General features: G+C 36.5%; 1 protein-coding gene across 1 annotated transcript in view; it reads right to left on the bottom strand.

Annotated features, from left to right (window-relative positions):
* Window positions 1–19,169, bottom strand: part of LOC103921201 (armadillo repeat-containing protein 4-like) — a 91,797-nt gene that overhangs the window by 54,083 nt on the left and 18,545 nt on the right. Inside the window, exons 10-14 of the mRNA XM_009329127.1 lie at window positions 3,539–3,685; window positions 3,042–3,251; window positions 2,644–2,880; window positions 1,511–1,621; window positions 805–959 (exon numbers count right to left, since the gene is read on the bottom strand). Of these exons, the coding sequence (XP_009327402.1) occupies window positions 805–959; window positions 1,511–1,621; window positions 2,644–2,880; window positions 3,042–3,251; window positions 3,539–3,685 (860 nt within the window). The remainder of the gene's footprint in view (window positions 1–804; window positions 960–1,510; window positions 1,622–2,643; window positions 2,881–3,041; window positions 3,252–3,538; window positions 3,686–19,169) is intronic.

Here is a 19,169-nt window from a genome sequence, read left to right as displayed (position 1 = left end):
CAGCAGGAAGCCTAGCACATACTCCAGTGGAGCAAGCTTTTTTTGAGGTAAGGTGCATGAATCTGATAAATGAATTTTAGATGAGGGGGTCAAGTATTCTCAATCATTAAGCTGTTCCATGAAAGGTGGAGGGTGATAACTCCTGCTGACACATTCTCAGATAATCACTCAGAACTCTGATACTGAGAGGTTGTAGGTACCTATGGTAGGACTCTCATCAGTTAATTCCACTCATTTAGAAGCTGGGTGTCCAGACTCAGCTTTTCTGAGCCCCTTCTGTAGTCAAGGAGAGAGGCATCTAGGCTAATTATCCCAGATTCCAGTACATTTCTAAAGTAGGTGGACCTAATGTGTATTAGATATCTACCTTAGAATGAGATAATTTGCTCTCTGTCTCTCTTGACGTAAAATGTTAAAGCTAAGTGTGCTAACTACTCTCTCTACCATGCAGCAGTGGTTCCTGTTTGTAAGCTATAGAGAAGAGTGCGGACATCAGATACGCCTGCGTGTCAAACGTTTAGTATGTGCTAGTACACCTCCTGACTCAGTGTCCTATATCTTAACCTTTAGAGGCACCAATTGTCCCCATTGACTCTTAAGATTCTAGGAACTTAACACTGTTTCCACTGTACCCTGATGAGGTCAGGTGGCAATTTTTTAAGTACTATAAGACCTAAGTTGAAAGCCCAACCGATTATAAAGTATGGTTTTGAAGAATCATGACATAACAATTTTGAAAACAATAGAGGCCCATAAAATCAAAACATGATAATGTAATAAATGTTTGAGAAATTAAATTGTTACTTTGACACATTTTCTCCACTCATTGCACATTTCCAGATTGCTCCTGTCACAGCTCCTAAAAGTTGTTTGTTTTCAGAGTTACCAAGCAGAACAGATAGCGGTTGTAGACCTCCATGTTGTCTAACCAGGTCCCGCGTTTCTTTATCTTCTGCACACTATACAAAAAAATGAAATATATATATTATGTAAAATGTGTAAAATGATGTCTTCAAAAGCTAGGTGTATTATGTTGTAACTAGAAAAAACTAATACAGAAGAAAACATAAATGTTTTATTAAAGTATCTGACTATGCTAACAACTCACTAAGAGAGTTTGACAGTAAACCTCTACTGTATATGCAGCAGTGATTATACTGTCACATTGTCCACCTTGTGGGCAAACAAACATAAAAAACCAAAGCAGCTCTTTGCACAGTATGCCCCGCCTCTCTCCATTGGTGACCTATGCAATTTAGGGCTTGCACACAAGAAGAGCAAGTAGGAACTAAATTACAACATTAAATATGCAGCTAAAATATTCTCATAAGAATTAAGCCAAAGACCATCAACATTCTTATAAAGTAATTTCTTATACATTAGAGAAATAGTAAAACTAAGAAATATTAAAACTGACAACCACATGAAGACAAAGGGCTAATCCTGTCTCTGAGCTACTGATTATAATAATCATAGAATCATAGAATAGTTTGGGTTGGAATACAATTACCTTAAATATGGCACTTGCACAATGCATCTGAAGCTCCTCATGTTCACTACTCAGATTTTTTACAAGGTTCTCAATCATTCCTTCTGTCCTTATTGCAAGTCTGTAACTTGGCTAAAAAGATAAACTGCATCTTTTAAATCCTGTATATTAAGAGTTAATAACACTAGACACAATAGAAAAACATGTTCTTAGAATTAAAATTTTTTAGTGATCTTTTCTTCCAAATTTTAACCCACAGGCATAGTAACAGGGGACCATTATTTAAGAGAGGGGACACATCTGTGTAAGAGATGCATTTAGTGTTATTTCCAAATTTGGCCAGATAAGAAACCCTCAAAAACTTCACATTCTCAATATAGAATTACTGAAGCTAAAATCTGCCAGGTTGCTGTCTTGTGGAGCATGCATAAACCTGTGTAGTTCAAGAAGCTAATTTTGAAAATACAAAGTGTTTTATAATGTAAAATCTTTTGAAAAATGTCTTCCATGTCTCAAATTCACCAAGAGAACTTATGTATATTTTTGACCTAATGCACCTTAATTTCAAATATGATTCCACAAATGGAGAAATAACCACTCATCTTATATGGCGATGGTAAAAAATACTTGTTTTCAAATTTAAAAACTGAATATACTCAAAGTTGTGAAACTGCCAACGAAACCTGTAGAAAAATCACATATATTCCTTTCTTCTTTTTGCAGTCAGACACCATCTTACCCAATTCATAAGGACATCATTGTAAACCACGCTGCCCTGCACTACATTGGATCTTCTTGGCGACATGTGCAGGTTAGCTTTGTAGAATTTAGATATACTGATTAACCAGAATATATCATCTTAAGTTCCCAAATTTGTCAAGTATGATGAACAAAACGAGAAAAAAATGAAACTGATTAAGGATTTCATTTCTACATATTTTCTTTCACAAACCACTCCCAGCCTTTTAAATAAAAAATGTGGTCTTTACTTCATCACAAGCTGTGACTTTCTCAAAACCAGTTTGTCCACACAAAGCATCTACTTGCTGATGGGATAACTGCCCTGGTTGAAGTGACAGTCAAACGTAATGCTTCCTTTTAGTAGCTAATTGTTTTAATGATTAGAAATAACTTAGCTATATGTGTTTACTTACCTCTGAGGCACATTCTTGTAGTGTCCCCACTACTGGGGTTAAGATGTTTGCATGTGAACATTTGAGCCATCTAGCTAATAATGGAATGCCACCAGCTTTACGGATTGCTTCTTTATTTTTGATGCTTTTGCTGCAGCTCCAGAGTGCCAAAGCCCCACAGCGTGCTATTTCAGTATCTTTTGCTTGATATGGTGTTAGACTGGTTGATCCCGTTGAAATACATTCCAACAGCCCAACCTAAAAAATCCATTTTTTTAATTACCTACAGGTAAGTTTGATATTATACCGCTTTTTAATGATGGCAAACACTACCACAAGAATCATGTATACAACATCTGACGTATTTTTTTGACAAAAATATGCATATGACAAGGGTACAAATTTTAATGTCTGCTTACCAATCTCTTGATTCCTCCATGCTGCCTTACTGTCCTTCGCGCTCGTTTAAATCGAGCAACATTAGCAATTGTTTCAGCTGCCAAACATTTTAGATCTTTATCTGGAGAGTCCAGTATTTTCACCATGATCTGTAAGCCCCCAAGATCTGCAATTGCATGTCTGATCAGTGTATTTTGACTAATTTCCTTCAGGATTTTTAATGAACCAATCTAAATAATGGAAGATAACAGAAGTTAAACATTATTTAAGTATACATAAACAGAAAAATTCTTGAAAATGCTGGGTTATCTAGAACATTTTCTCTTTTAAATTGAATCAGAAGGAGGAAACAAAGTCAAAGAAAGTGATTTTTTTCTAAAAAATCCTTGAAATTGAGAAAATACAGAAATGAGAAAAGAAAGAACTCAATTTTATTTATACTATATAACTTTGAAAATTGAAAAACTATTCTAATAGAAAAGGCATATTAATTGCTATATTCAACAAAGCTACTTACCTGACATTTAATTTCTTCTGTATCTAGTAAATTAATTAACACTTCAAGACATCCAATGTCTCTGATGGCCAGCTGACAAGTTTCTTGAGCCAGATTGAAATCTCTCATTGAACACAATGCAATTACAGTAGCTGTTGGATTACCTCCCTAAAATAAAGCAAATAATTAGCAAATGTGTAATGTGCATTTAATATAAAACTTAATTTCTTCTACTAGTACTAGTAAAACTACTACTAAAGAAGAAATATGCTAGATTATTTTGATTCTATGTGTTAAATAACGCAGACAGTAAGAAATGGAATTATTGATAAAGTCTGCAAATGGCATATAGATTGAAGTGAGAGTGAATAGCACAGGTGACAAATTACTAATATGGCTTGTTGTGAATGGACTAGTAAATGAGGCAGTCGAGTATTGTGAGTTTTGTAGGAGTGTTTGCAGATAGCAAAAGAACACACAGTGAAGACACAGACATTTCAGAGAAGCTATATGCATTCTTTGCATTGGTGTTCACTCTGGAAGAAACCAAAGAGATTCCAACTGGAATCTTCCATTGTGGAGGACATCTCAGAGGATTTTTCTGAAACTGAAGTCACTGTAGAAAGTTTTTATAAAAAAACCCTGAGATTGTGAACAATAACAAACTGCCATTATTAGACAGTATTCAACTGAGTTATAAAGGAAACAGGGTAAAATAGTTGATTCAGTAGAAGTGGCATGTATCTTCTTGCTTCAAACTGCCCTGTTACCAATGTCCTGGGAAACAACAAATGTGATAGCAACTTTGAAATGAGTTCAAGGGTTATCCAGAGCCTTTTAGCCAAATATCTGTGCTGGACAAATTGGGAGACTGTAATAAAGAACAGAATTAGCAGACATCCATCTAAATATGGTATTATTGCAACAATATGATATATTTAGAGTCACCATGGATCTGTTAAGAGAAGTCCTACCTTACAAAACTTACCAAGCTCATGGCAATGGTGATCTAGTTGATATGTCTAACTGGACTCCATAAGGATTTTGACAAAGTCCCTCCTTGATACCTTTTAAAGAAACTAAGCCACTATATTATAAGAGGAAAGGTCATTGCATGGATTGAAAAGAGTGACTAAAGGATAGGAAACTGGGAATAAGAGCAAACAGTTAGTTCAATAAAGGGGTGTGATTTAGTGGAGTTCCACGGATCTGTGTTGAAGTTGTGCAATTCAACATACTCATAAACACCCTGAAAAATGGAAGGACTAGTTATGTGACAAAGTTTGTTGATGATATTATGATTCAGGGTCAGTTCTGACAAACTGCTAAAGAACTTACTAAAACTAAGAGGGCAGTAAAATAGCAAATGAGAAAATGCGAAGTGATGCATAGCAGAAAAAATGATCCTAACTCCATAGATGAAATGATAGGTTTTCAGCTGACCATTAAAAATCAGAAATGATACCTTGGGGTCAGGGTAGATGGCAATCGGTTAGGGTAGATGGCAATCAAAAAGAAAATGGAATATTAGGACTTATTTGGAAAAAAAAAGTGAACAGAGAATGTCACTATACCACTGTATAAATCTGTGGTTCACATTCACCTTAAAAACTTCATGCAGTTCTTCAGCCTCAGTTTCAAGAAGGTTACTATAGCACTGGAAAAGGTTCAGAGAAGAGCAGCAAAGATAATCCAAGGGGTTTTCAGTCTAGAAGAGGGATGCCTGAAGGGATATGATAGAGGTCTACAATGTTAGGGATGGCATTGAGTAGGATGATAGGGGTTGACTGTCCAATGTCTCTTTTAATACAGATATAATCTCTTTTAAAAATGAGGTATAATAGGATTCAGGTTAAAAAGAAATAAAGGGAATTGGTTCTTCAAATGAGGCAACAGACTAGTGGAACTAGTTGTGAAAGGATTCCGTGAAAGCTAAAAGATTTCATTGAAGGTCAGTAAAAACATAAAAATCTCATTCAATTTTCAACTCCCTGAGCTAAAAACTGGTGGGGGCTTGGAGAGTATTAGAAAGCTGTGTGTTTGCCCTGTTCTTACTTTGCGCTGGGCATTCATTTATGGTCCTCGGTTTCTTCTGCCTTGGTAGAATATGAACAGAGTTTCACACTACTATAAGTTATGCAGTCAAGTTTCCTACATTTGTGGAAATCAGAGGTCAGGACATCTGGGGTACAAAAGATGAGCTTTAACCACAGAAAACTTCCGTCCTGATTATCGTGTCTCCCCTCCTGTTGCAGTCAGGTTATTGGGATACACTGTCTTTTGATCTGCCCAATTTAATGTCATACACTTACAAATAATGAAAAAAGGGTATAGCTCAATGGAGGACTTCTATTCTGGAAACCAGAGCATATAAAAAGATTTGGGATGTTGAATATCAATTTGAGATGACAGTATAACATTTGATTAAAAGGATGAATTTTGGGATGTGTAAGTGAAAGGACTGAATAGGAACATAGGTATTATCTCTTTTCAGGCACTTGTGCAACTATTACTGAAATTCTGTATCTAATTTTCCTTTTTACAGTTCTAGAAGGAAAGTGAAAATATGGAGATGATTCAGAGAAGAGAAATAAAAATGATTGCAAGCCTGGAAAATAGCTGCATTAAGACAGACATGAGAAGCACTATTCAGTTTATTAAAAAGTAAATTAAGGTATGATTTATTCATAGTGAATAAATAAATCTATGAGGAAGAGGAACGTGATCACAGAGAGCTCTACAGTCTAGCACAGAGGTTTGATGATTTGCAGTTAAAGGTACTGAAATTTAGATGAGGAGTAAAGTGCAAGTTTTCCATTGTGTGGTTAATTATCCTTTGGAAGAAATTACTTAGAGTGATGATAAGTTTTCCAGCAGTGGAAATGTTTCAGTCAAGATTGGATGTTTTTCTAAAAGATAAGCTCTATTTCAGTCACAGCTACTAGACTAAAAGCAAGAAAAAGATCAAAGAATACACCCTGTGGTATGCAGAAAGTTAAACCATAAGGTAACAATGGATTCTTTTGAACCTGTAATATAGATTTACTATTAATCAAGTTGGGTGTGAACCCAGCTGCACAGAAATTAGGAGGGCTGATCTACCATGTAGCTGCAATAGAAGCTGGAGTGCATGAGCAATGCCAACTGGTGCTAATGTGGAAGTTACAACTTAGAGCACCTAGTAAATCAAACTACAGTATCCACTTCCCACATGCCTCTGAATTCCAGGGAAGCTTTGGCTCCCATCCAGATCTGAACTGCTGCCCAGGTCCACCTCTTTCAAACGACACTTTTGAAACTGTAGAAGACTTCAAGCCAACCCTTTCCAGAGGAAAATATCGTGCTCAACTGTGCACATCATACTGAAATACAGAATATTGAAAAACTGAGTAATGTTTGCTAATATGAAACAAGTAGATCTAACAAAAATGTAGCATTTTGCAGCCTATGTCTTAAATGTAAACAGAAGCAGTAAGACAAATACAGAAAAAAGTCTTTAAATTTAACATGCTCTTTAACAGATACCATAAATGTAGTAGAGAATCACAAGTGAGATAATATATCCAAAAGGAATGTGAGAAAAGTACTTGATAAAGTTTCAGATCAGTAACTTACATCAGACAAAACACTTCTGCTAATCAATGAAGTGTATGCGGATGGAACTTCATAGCTAAGTTTTACTTAAATTTCTTGTAACAATAGATATCCACAGAATTTCCCCACAGAAAATTGTTTAAATATAAAGGCAATCTTTTAACATCTGCAACATATAGTGTCCTAATGGAAGATTCCTACAATTTTTTCATGTTACCTTTTTTTAATCATCGTTATCATCTTGACTTCAAAGGAAAATGAAACGTGTCTAGCTTTAAGAACATATTTTGACCCATTTTGTAAAATATGTCCTTAGGAATAAAATACTGTAGCAATTTCTCAAATCTTTTCCTAGAGAAATCAGTTTACCCACACATATCGAAGTCTAAATGATTTTTTTAAAAATCCATAAGATATAATTCCAAAACTACACAGAATATTCTGTAGCTCAAAAGGACCACCAGCTGTCCTTTTATGAAGTTTGTGGTCTTTTCATATAGCTTAGACTTTGAGATTTACTTTGCTTTGCATTATAAAAATTTTGCAACAGGTGTTTAAAGAGAAAACTTGTCTTTTTATTATTTTACATAATATAAGAAGTATATTGCTAACGTGACAAGTGAGGTCTCTTCTTCTGAGGAGTGCTTCACCTACAGTGAAATTACATCTATACATAATGTAGTAATTAATAATTCACTTATCTTACAGTTACAATGGTTGGCATATGACATTTAATATGGACCAGGTTTTTAAAAAATAAACAACTTTTAATTCTCTTATATTAAATAAAAAATAGAACTGTATATAAAATACATATATGCATTTTATTCTTTTGGCTTCAAAAATGCACACACCACTTGAACTGTTTTTAAAGTAAAACCACAATAAAATATTTTTCATATGTGCTGAAGCATCAGTTCTACAAAATAAGAAATATTACTGATGGTTTCAACAATTTTTTTTTGTTTCTTGAAGTGATCATTACAATAAGTCTTGCAGTACTTACAGCATAGATTTTAACATGCATGGAAATAGTTACCTCTCCATTAAGTTGACATAAAATCTGCATCATGTTGTTATACCATTTGAAATCTGATATGTTGGATGCAAAATAAACTCTACTGGCAGATCAACAATCAATTTTAAAGCTTGAAATTAAACACAGATTTAGTTTAAAATGTGCCTCTCTTCCTATATGGTGGTATAACATATATATCCACAAATTAAATGAAAATAAAACAGTATCACTGCTACACTATCAGTAAAACATCTTCTGTGCAATGTATGTGTAATGTCTCTATTATGATACTCAGAGCTCACAAATGAAAATTAGAGAACTATAAAGAATGTGTAGCAAAGCCTGTCTTTCTTTTGCTTTTATTTTTGAGGTGTTTAACAGACCACTTTTATAATACAATAATGCACAGATTAATCTAGTTAAAACTTTTAATGTATGTATACAAAGGCAGCTGTTTTAGCTTATGATAAGACTGTATATACATTTGGTATGTGTGAGTCCACTCTCACCTTCTGTGATGGAAGGAAGAAAAGAAAAAGGTCTCTACGAGACCTACCCCATAAAATGTCTCCATTAGAGTAGGGCAGGGTGTGGAGCCTGCCTTTGTATTCTTTCCACAACTGAAAAGGGCATTTCAGGAACAGTGAAAGCTACAGAGGTGTCATGCAAAGGTTGCTGAATTATCTTTTCATTCTTAAAAATGTAAATCAAGATTTAATGTAAAAAGGAGTATTAGCCCAGCTAGTTTGACTGCCGTCATTAAGTTTTCATTCGTTTATTTTTGTGTACCACAAAATAACTAGCATTTGACTAACACGTACTTTGCATCTGTCTGGGACATGACTTCGGTCTTGATTTAAAGATGTCAAGAAATGGGAATTCTAAAGGCTAATCATCTTTACTGCTAAAATAATGAGCTTGTCTGACTTCACCACTTTTTTCAATACGTTTGGAAAATGTGGACACCAGAACAAGACCCACTGCTTCCAAAATCAGTCTTACCAGTCCTGTATAAGAAGGTAACCTTACTTTCCTAAGCCTACTCACTGCTCCTGATTACGAAAATGAGCATTCATTGTCTTTGCCACAGAAGTACTGAGCAACTGCTCAGTTGCTTGCATGCTAACTTCTAAAGTTTTCAGAGTAACTGTTTCCAGAAGACAGCCCCTCACTGTACAGGCATGTTCTGAATTTTGTGTTCTCATCTACTTCATTTTGCACCTGGGCATCATGAAGCACATTTGATCTGAATGGAGACACCCTGCCAAGCAATTCAGATCTGCCTTGGAGAGCCTGTCCTGTTACTCCAAATACTTTGCCATTTCTGGTTTTCAAGAGTGACTTCATATTCACATCCAGAACTCTGACAAAACTGTTGAAAAGTGCTAGATTTAGTCACCACTATACTAGAAACATCCTTATTTGATGACGTTTCTCCAAATATGACTATATGCATCGGTTAGCCCATTCTGAACGCACAGCAAGATGCAAGACGCATAAAATTTTGGCTGCATCCAGTCCCCCTTTTCACTGCCTTGTTTAATGTCCTATCTTTCTCCATTTAAAAATTCTCAGGCCTTCAGAAATTCTTCCTTAGGATCTCATGGAATGCTGGACACTGCTTCTGAAGTATTCAAGTACCTTCTGACACCTTCTGGCAGAAACGCATGCAAATACAGCATGCCTCTCCTCCAGTCCACTGCTCAAAGATCTCAAGTTATGGTGGCTCCTCAACAATAGAAAATGGTAGAAACTAGCTATCTACTTAGTTGCTGGTGCTAATGCTTGTTAAAATTAGTATTTAAGGTCATCCTAGGGCTTCTTAAGCCACAGGAGAGTTCCAGCGGGGGGGGGGGAAACAAAATTAGCTACAGGGACATATTTTAATACTCTTAAGCATTTCACTTTTTTCTCTGTGAGTTTGTTAAATGAATTTTACAATGAAAAGAACTGGCAAAGATGGCTTTGGTCACATTTTGCAGCCATTACCTCCTAAAGCAGCTGAAATCATCTTGATTCCAAACATAAGTCAGGGCAGTTTGAAGGCTGGTTGCCCAGGATGTTGCACAGGTACAATAATGTTTTTAAATAGCAGTGTATCAAATAGCAATTAAATAAATCTAGTAGCAGGTCAGAAATTCATCCATTGTTGTTATGTAAATTCAGGAAACCAGAAGGCATGATGTAATGGGAAAGAAGGAAAGAGGAAGTTCAGAAGAGTCATCAGTGCCTTAAAAAAATTACATAAAGAGTACAAAAGCAAAAACCTCATTGAGGGTGAAGAACAGGAAGTGTAGAAAGAGATTAATCAGGCAAAATCATGAGCTCTTCAGTTGGCTGAAACTCAGGAAGCATACAGAGAGTGAGAACACGATCAAGTAACTAAGAATGAAAATAAAAGAATAACACAAGCATATAGGGACACAAACCAAAATACAACTACCAAGGGACACACAAGTTGAAACTATCATTTTTTTTTATACTTCTGTAATAATCAAGAGGAAGAAAACTGTTAGTCGACAGCAAGCTTTCAACAAATGCAGCCAAGAAGGCTAAAAGCATTAATGGGTCTTTTTTATGCATTGGTCTTTACTATGCTGTCACGCCCCACCTACGAGAAGGGGAGAGTGACTAAGGTCCGCAAATCCCCTCGGTGTGGATTAAGGTGACATAACACTCAAGGTCCATACATGAACATCAACCTTAATGGAACGAACACTCCGTAAGTGTCAACCCTCTACGTATTAATATGTCACGTAAGCTAAGTGGCTTTATGAGAAGTTGAGGTAGGCCTTGCGTTACTTAGCAGCTTTACGGGCAAAGAAAGAGAAAGTGAGTGGGGGAGAGAGAGCTAGAGGGGGAAAGTGATAGAGAGATCACCAGTCCTGGATCCAGCGTCAGACCTGCCAATGAGGTGTGTCGGTGTAGAGAGCGCCAGTCCAAGACTTCTGGAACCTTCTCTCACCCCAGTTCCAGGAGTGGTTGAGACACCAGTCAGTCAAGGGAAGTGACACTAGGCCCCTCCCCATGGCTGACTTCTGGAGCCTTTTCTCAGGGCATTGTCCGGCCTCCCAGCACAGTCACTTGGGCCTCGTCCCTTACACTATGCTCTAGCAATGTATACTTAATGTCAATGATGATGTAGTAAACACTCTGCTTATGCTAAGGACATAGATAACTTAGATGTTTTCATGCTAGCTGAGCTTCACGGCATCTGCTCTGTGGTACTGAGAGAATTGGCTGATGCCAAAGACATTAGTTTGCAGAACTGCAGAAAAAAATCTGGGGTTAACAATGGAACATAAGATAGATATTAGCTATCAATATCACAATGTTGTCAGAAAATAAAGCGAACTTTACAGAGAGGCTTATAACCAGATTTGTAACCTGTAAGATATGAAAAATCATCCTTCTTCAGTTTGGCACTGATAAAACCACAGTTTATGTACTACATCCATTCTAGGTATCATACTTCAAAAAAGATACTGACCAACTTGACGAAGACCAGAGGAGGATAGCAAAATATCTCAAAAGTACGATCTACACAGAAAAACTGAAGGAACTGGAGCTGTTTATTCTAGAGATGAAGAGAATAAGAAGGTGGTTTAAAGAACAGCTATAAAGACAAGCATCTGTTCTCCAGGTCCATTGTGGGTAAGACAAGAAATAATAGGGTTGAATGACATTAGGGCTGATTTACGCTAGGTATTAGAAAAACTTTTTTAATGGCAAGAATATTTGAATTTTGGAATATATTGCTTACAGCACTTATGAAATCTCTTGTTTTGTTAGGAAACAAAAGTTGAAGAAATATTTGTCCAGGAGACACACAAAGAGTTGATGCTGTTTTGGAGGCAAGCAGATGGGAGTAAATGACCTCCTGAATTCTGCCCTAGCCCTGTTTTCTATTATTTTTTGTGAACTTTTATGACCATGAAATTTTGTAAATATTAAATGTTTTTTATTAGATATTTCCTTCTCTTCTTTAAAAAAAGATGATTGATCCATAATAGATAATAAGATCATAGATACAGATAACATAATAAAATATACAGGCTCAAGATTTCAATATCACATGTCCCATCCTAATTAAAACCCTTCCTAGTGAATATAAAGCTTTAAATTTTGAAACTATGATCTCAGTTCCATAGGCTAGGAAAGAAAGATACAAAATTTCCTCTAGAGTCATCTCTGGAAAGGGTAAACACCATTAAAGTTTTTGCAGATGATCTGCCAGAAGGCAGAAACATTAGCTTTTCAGATAGCTGAGACTGTACAGGAGCTGTACAGGAGACCTATGGAATATCTGACCTGGCACAGTCCACCTGATGGCATGCATTACCCTGTTCCTTTTGCTTGAACCCTCTGACGTCATATGTGGCATAATTATGCCACTTTGACTGATCTTCCTAGAGCAGAGACCTGTATCAGAGTTTAGAATTGTCACAATTGACACTAGAGAAAGGACGGTTTTATGAGAAAGGCCCCATACCTGGACTCAGGATACCAGTGCTCCTTGAGTCCTTTGACAAAATTCCTGCCTGCTACTGGCCAGATGCCTCTTCCCAGTATCTTTGTTCCCCACTTTCAACTGAAACCTAAAGGCATTATTGGAGTACAAGTAATAAAAGTACTTACAAGACTATAAAGAAGATGATTCCAAATGTGTTGCGCAATTTGTAGCAAAATGCATATACATGCATGGAAAAACATAAACATTACAATAAAGTTATAGTGCATTTCAGTTTCCTGAGAGGAAGCAAGATTAAATAAAATGAAAATTATATAGCTCACAAACATCTCTATAAATATGGTACCTATTTGGAGGTTTTTTATTAATTTATTTAATTTGTGTTTGGATTTAGAGTGAATATGACTGAATGCAACCAGAAAATGAAATACTGTTTTACTTTGCATGGCAATGTCAAGGATTTTTTTTTTTTTTCCTGTTTAGACCTATGGCTGAAATTTATTTTGCCATAGTAAAAGTTAATTTTATTTACTGTATTAAGTAAGTCCTTGATAGTTACCTTAAGTGCATGTCTGTGATAGTATGCATATGACTGAATAACAGGAAAGAAAATTGCTGTTTGTGGGCAGTTTTGTCATTCTTATGTATAATAATACCCCACTTTTGATTATGAGTATGTATAATCTGAATGGCAATTACAATATACTTGAAAAAATTAAGACCAAACATACCAAGTCAATATATTTTTAGAAAATACCGAACAAAAAAAATAGTTTTATGTGATATCCAAAAGAACGTAGGTCAAATTATAGAAAGCTTCATTGTTATATCAGAAATTATTTAATTAAAATTCATTAATGGAATGAAAAAACTCCTAGAACAAAAACATTGTTTAAGTGGAATCCTAGCCCAAAATATTATTAAAATATGGCCTTTTTTATAAAATAAGAAAGCCAAAATAAGTAGTAAAGTATAAAACAGAATTCTTCATTTACACCTTTGTGACTTTTTGATTTTCTGTTGAACTTGACTCTCTCAAATCACAGACTATTTTGTAATTTTCTGCTGGAAAATACATCAAAATTTAAATAAATCTTGATAAAGCTTAATGAAAGACTGAGTATTGCAGTATAATATGTATAATATGCTTCAGTAAGGCAATTTTTCTATGCTAGTGAACCTCTAAACACTCAGTTTTGTTTTGGTTTAAATACTAGTTCCAATTTTTCATTTTAGTTTATAAAACATACAAGCTGCAACTTAAGAGATGAGTTATGGACAAGTATAACTGAGTTATGGAATAATTCCCTGCCCCATTTCCTGAATGTTCTGGCATTCTTTGGCTACAGCCTGGCAGTATGTAAACCATACAGATTAATATAACTAAAGCTAGTGGAAAATCACAGGCATCACAAAATCACAAAATCCAAAACGTTCACATTGGACTAAAACCATGCACAGAAGTTGTACGGTTTTAGTTGCAGATTAATGCCTTGAGCCTGACCCTTCACAGTGGCAGAAATGACATATATGTTATGAGCCAGGCACAGTGAGTTTAAATTGTCACCATATTTTATGAAATTGAAAAGAAATGAGTTTCCAAACAAAAGAATAAGTCTATTATTTTCTGAGTAAACTAGAAGGTTTTGTTAGGCAACTGTTGATTCCCTCTTGAAAACTCTCCCAAGACATGCATCCATTCTGTTAGCTTTCCTTTTCTGATTCATAGTAATTGGATTCTACAATAGAGGAGGTAAGAGTCAATGTAGTTCATGCGCAAACATATGAACTTTTACTTCATTGGACTAGGAATAGTAGAATGTTTTTCCCCGTAACTTCTCAAACCTCAAACTTGGAGAGAAGTGAAATGCTGACCCAAAAAACACAGAAAACCTGGCCAAGGTAATATATAATACCTTAACAGTGCAAGTTTATCTTCTTCTCATTTGTGAAATTTTCAGTTTAGGAGTGTATTTGTTCCCCAGTTGTATCTGGACAATTTTGTGAAGACAATGGACCACACTCTTTTCAATCCTAGATAAATTTGGGGAGAAAAATAAAAAGATTGTAATGTGGACAACAAACCCATAATCCCATTGTGATTTCTGGATCAGATCACTGCAACAGATGTTAATTTGGGATTTAATCTAATTCATCCATCAGAAACTACTGTTACTGCAAAATGTCACCATTCAAGAGAACATGTGAGCACTGAGGTCATTCTGAATTTTAGCTCTGGCTTAGGTTTTAAGTTACCACAGGCCACCTGTAGTACCTTTGGTAGCTGTACCGGAGTTCAGACTTCAGTACATCTGGCAAAGTGGCTTGAGGTAACCATATTTACAGAGTAAGTCTTAGATTGTCTCCAACTCACACCATAGTCTCCCAGTGACACTCCAGCATGAATGAACTCAGCTTCAGCAACCATCCTAGACTTCCTCTGCCCACCACGATAGGCTTTTTTAGCATATACAAATTGCTTTATTTAATGCACAAACCATGATCTTCCACCATGCTTTGTAAGAGAAGCCAGTCTCCTTGGTACTGTCTTATCTCTCCAGCAGTACACTGCCTTCAGCTGCCACTATCACCAACACAGATGGAGTCCCTGAACAGGTGATTTACCTCAGCATCCTTGATGATAGGACCATGTTTTAGAAAGTGACAGGCCACACATTTCTTCAGCCCCAATTGAAGGAAGATTGCTCACTTGTTTGTTTGGATCATGCCATACTGAATCTCAGTCACTGTACTGCCCTCCCCTCGCTTTCAAAGAGGTTGTTCTGGAGAACAGAGACTTACACATTGGGTAAGTCACACACAACAGGAGAGTTGTTCCATTCAATGCTTTCTGGTAGTGAAATGCAAAGCTTTCTGCATGCCTACATCTGTGGCCAAAAGGTCAGACAACTCCCTCTAGAAATGGTCACGCTAACTTCTACCATCAAGGAACAAATCGTTTTGGGGTGGGAACTCCATTGTGACAGTAACTGTAATAGTAGTGTGCAATGTCATCATATGTATACTCAGCCTGCCTGATGAGCATCAGAAACATGGCCAATACCACTCACAGCTTGACAAAATATCTTCAATTGTGAGGTTAAAGAAGATATTCATACTCCATCTTGCTGCCTGCTCTAAAGGGATAGTAACTATGTGTATGAAAAGACTAGCCTCTTTGTAATAACCCCGAGCCTGGAGGATCATCATGGACACTAAGACAGGATACAATGAGTGTGTGCACCACACCCAAGTCTTCAGCATTTGTGTCTTCTTCAGGCATAGAGGACATCAGTGCTGGTAGGATACCTGTATTGTTGGTAAGCCTGAACACCCTATACTCTCATGAGTCTATAGTGCCTATACAAACAATACAATGCCTTCAGCTCTTGCAGGCTGACTAGAGAGTTATGTTCAGACATTTCATCCTGAGATGATTGATTTTATACAAGTATCTGGATACTCTGTGTCCTGAACAAGGCTGGCTGCAGACTTGAAAACCTCTGCAAGGCCAGCAAAGAGCCCTTTTATCAAGTTTAAGGGAATCAGGCCATGGCATTCAGGACTAGCTTTATTCAATCTAAAACTGCTGCAGTCCTATACTGTTCTGTTGCAAGTGGGCTATCTCCTTAAATTTAAATATTTGAGCCCAGTCACCTGCAAACATTTTTTTATATAGGCTTCCACCTGACATTAGTCTTTATCCACTTTCTTTCCTCTCTTTCTGCCTTCAGTCTCTGGCTGAAGTCATATGTGATGCTACATGAATCACAAGCCATTGAGACAAACTTACCCTACAGTAATCCTTCAATGGCCTTCAAAATGTCCCTTTGACATGAGCAGTGAACATTTCGGGCTTGTGGTGTCCTTGAGCTATGCTTCTCTCCCAATCCTCTCCCATCCCATAAAGATGCCCCCTATGCTGCCTATGCAATCTTCCTCCTAAAAGATACCAACTAGCTAAAAGATACCAACTGAACAAAAAATGTTCTTTTAGGAAAACTACTAAATACAGCTAAATTTGTTTTGCAAGAAAAACAAGCAAACAAGCTCTCAGATGTGTTATGTGCCAGTACAGATAGGTGAGAACAGCTAGTTGGGCTAATATAGACCAAAGTAACTCAGAAGGCCAAGATATAAACTTAAAAGTCATTCTTGGGTAAAGAGAACAAAAATGCTGTTTCTCATAGAACAGTGAGTAACTTTGATTCATATGATTCCTCAAAGAAAGGACATATGTATGTTTTAGTGACCAGAAGGCAGAGAAGGTTCTTTGCATCTGTGTAGAAATTATTGGATTTTTTACTTTGCTTTTCTCATTGCTCAGACAGTATCAGTCTCAGTCAGATGTCACAAAATCTCCACGTTGCTGTTTCTTTGGACAGCTAATTCTTACAAATTCCTTCCAGATGTTTATTTACCTATGCTTTTCTCCAGAATCCAGATAGCTTCTCTCTTTGTTCACCAACATAGTGTCAGAAGAACCGTACCAAAAATGTGAGGATACTTTCCAGCCCACTCGCTGAAGAGCTCCAAAGACCATGCAGTGTATGGTGATAAGAAGGTAAAGAGCTGTGCAAAGCCAGTAGGTCCGATCTACTGAAACCCTTCTGAAGAACGAGAAGCAAGACAAACCTATAGGATGCTGATCATACGCCTATTGTCTATGTAAACAAAGCTCAAGCACAGTCACCAAGCTGGCTAGGCCAAAGTTAGCGCACGGGTATCTAGCAGATGCCCATCAATTAATTCTCCCATTAACTGAGGACTGCCAATTAGTTTCTAAGGCTGTTACCAAAAAGGCTGATCTTTACAAAGTACTCCAAGGAAAAAAGGCCAGAAAGCATGCAAACCCCTATTTCCAAATACATAAAGAATCTGGAATAAGAGTAGGCCTTCAGAAGACTACTTCACATTACACTCACTGATGATTTCAAATGCACAAGACTGTGCGGATGGCAATCATCTGTCTAAATTCACTCATCTACAGCCATCCTACATTCCTGATAATTAAGATCGAGTCATCTATAGCCATCCTACGTTCCTGTTAATTGAGATCAAGTCAACAATGAAGTTGAAAACGTGATCCATCTCACTCTGAATTAGATGCTTAAAATATCAGATGAATCACATCCTAAAAGTGCCTGGTTTTTCCACTGATCATAAAAGTAGCCTTGAATGCCCAGCTTAGCTGCAAACACCTACTCTGTTTACATTTAGAGCTAGGTGAGATGAATCCCAGTCTAGGTATTGCCTTTATGTCTGTCTTGGCACTAGAAAGAACAAGGATACAGCCCCCTCCCTGCCTTTGGCCACTTCATCGGAGGAAAACAAAGCATATGTATTTTTAAAAAGAATATGCAGAAATTAGCAGGAAATGAGGACTGAATGAGAAAGAGAAAAGAGTGTAGGATTAAATTTTAAAAAACCCCGTACACAAACAGCACTACTGTTTTTTAATTTAACATTGATACTTGTAAATCCTGACTGCAGACTTGGAGATGTGACATATGCTGCCCATAATACAGACGTACTACTGACCTTGTATGACAGTGTCACACCTGCCTAAGCAATTTTGATTTTGCCTAGCACTTGGCTCACAAAGAGAATAAAAGCCTTAATGTTATTACAGCTATTATATTTTTATGGATCCAACTCATGTGGGAAACCAGTGGAAGTGAATCTGTGGAGAAAATTTAATGAAGTTGAACCAGGAAGGACCTGTTCTAGACTACTGGAGAGCTAGCACGCTGCTGAAGTTTCATAAGCACTGAGCAGACAGAAAAGACAGTGTGATTTGAAACCAGTCAAAAAAGATTTTGCAAGAAAAACAAAATGATACCAATAGTTTATGAAAAAATAAGAGAAAAATGTTCTCTGGAGAAAGAAAACAAACTTAAAAACGGAGCTTAGTGAGAGCAGAGGAAAAACAAATATAGGTGAAGGTATGGCTGAAGCACAGGCATGCTTCGGAAATAACTGTGTGTATAGTAAGCTGTGATTAAACGGAGCCTAGATCCAACGTGGAACACTCAAAACCAATGAAGAACGCTGTTCTCACTTCTTAAAACTCTTGGTAGCTTTCAGACACAATTGTGTTCTAATTCTTTAGGAAAGCCAGCAATTTGATTATCTACTTCATGATTATAAAGCTGTAAGTCAGATTGAGACAGCTGTGGCAATTTACAATTATTTTAGAGGTACAGTAGTTATGGTGTCAAAACCATAGCTCATTAATTTAATTACCTGCTTTTACAATAGAATACAATCCTGCAGAAAGAGGAGAATCAAACATCAGTTATTTTACATTCTTTTCCTCAGCCCTTAATTTTTGACATACCATCTCTTCTTTCTCGTTTTTTGTTGAATACTACTTTTTTTTTTTTTCTTTATTTCTATCTTGTCTTTCATCTAATCAGCTATGAAACTCTTAGGAATGGGTGAACCTCAGAACATTAATTAAACCTCCACTACACAGAAATTCATCAGAGTTCGTGTTAATGGTCAAAAATCAACTGGCTATTATGAATTTCATATGTCTCTTGTGATGAGGAATGATTGTTTGTACA

The sequence above is a fragment of the Pygoscelis adeliae genome, unplaced genomic scaffold (genome assembly GCF_000699105.1).
Source record: "Pygoscelis adeliae isolate BGI_AS28 unplaced genomic scaffold, ASM69910v1 Scaffold427, whole genome shotgun sequence".
In the NCBI taxonomy this organism is placed as follows: domain Eukaryota; kingdom Metazoa; phylum Chordata; class Aves; order Sphenisciformes; family Spheniscidae; genus Pygoscelis; species Pygoscelis adeliae.
Note: the sequence above shows the minus strand (reverse complement) of the source record. Positions and strands in the feature narration are given on the sequence as shown.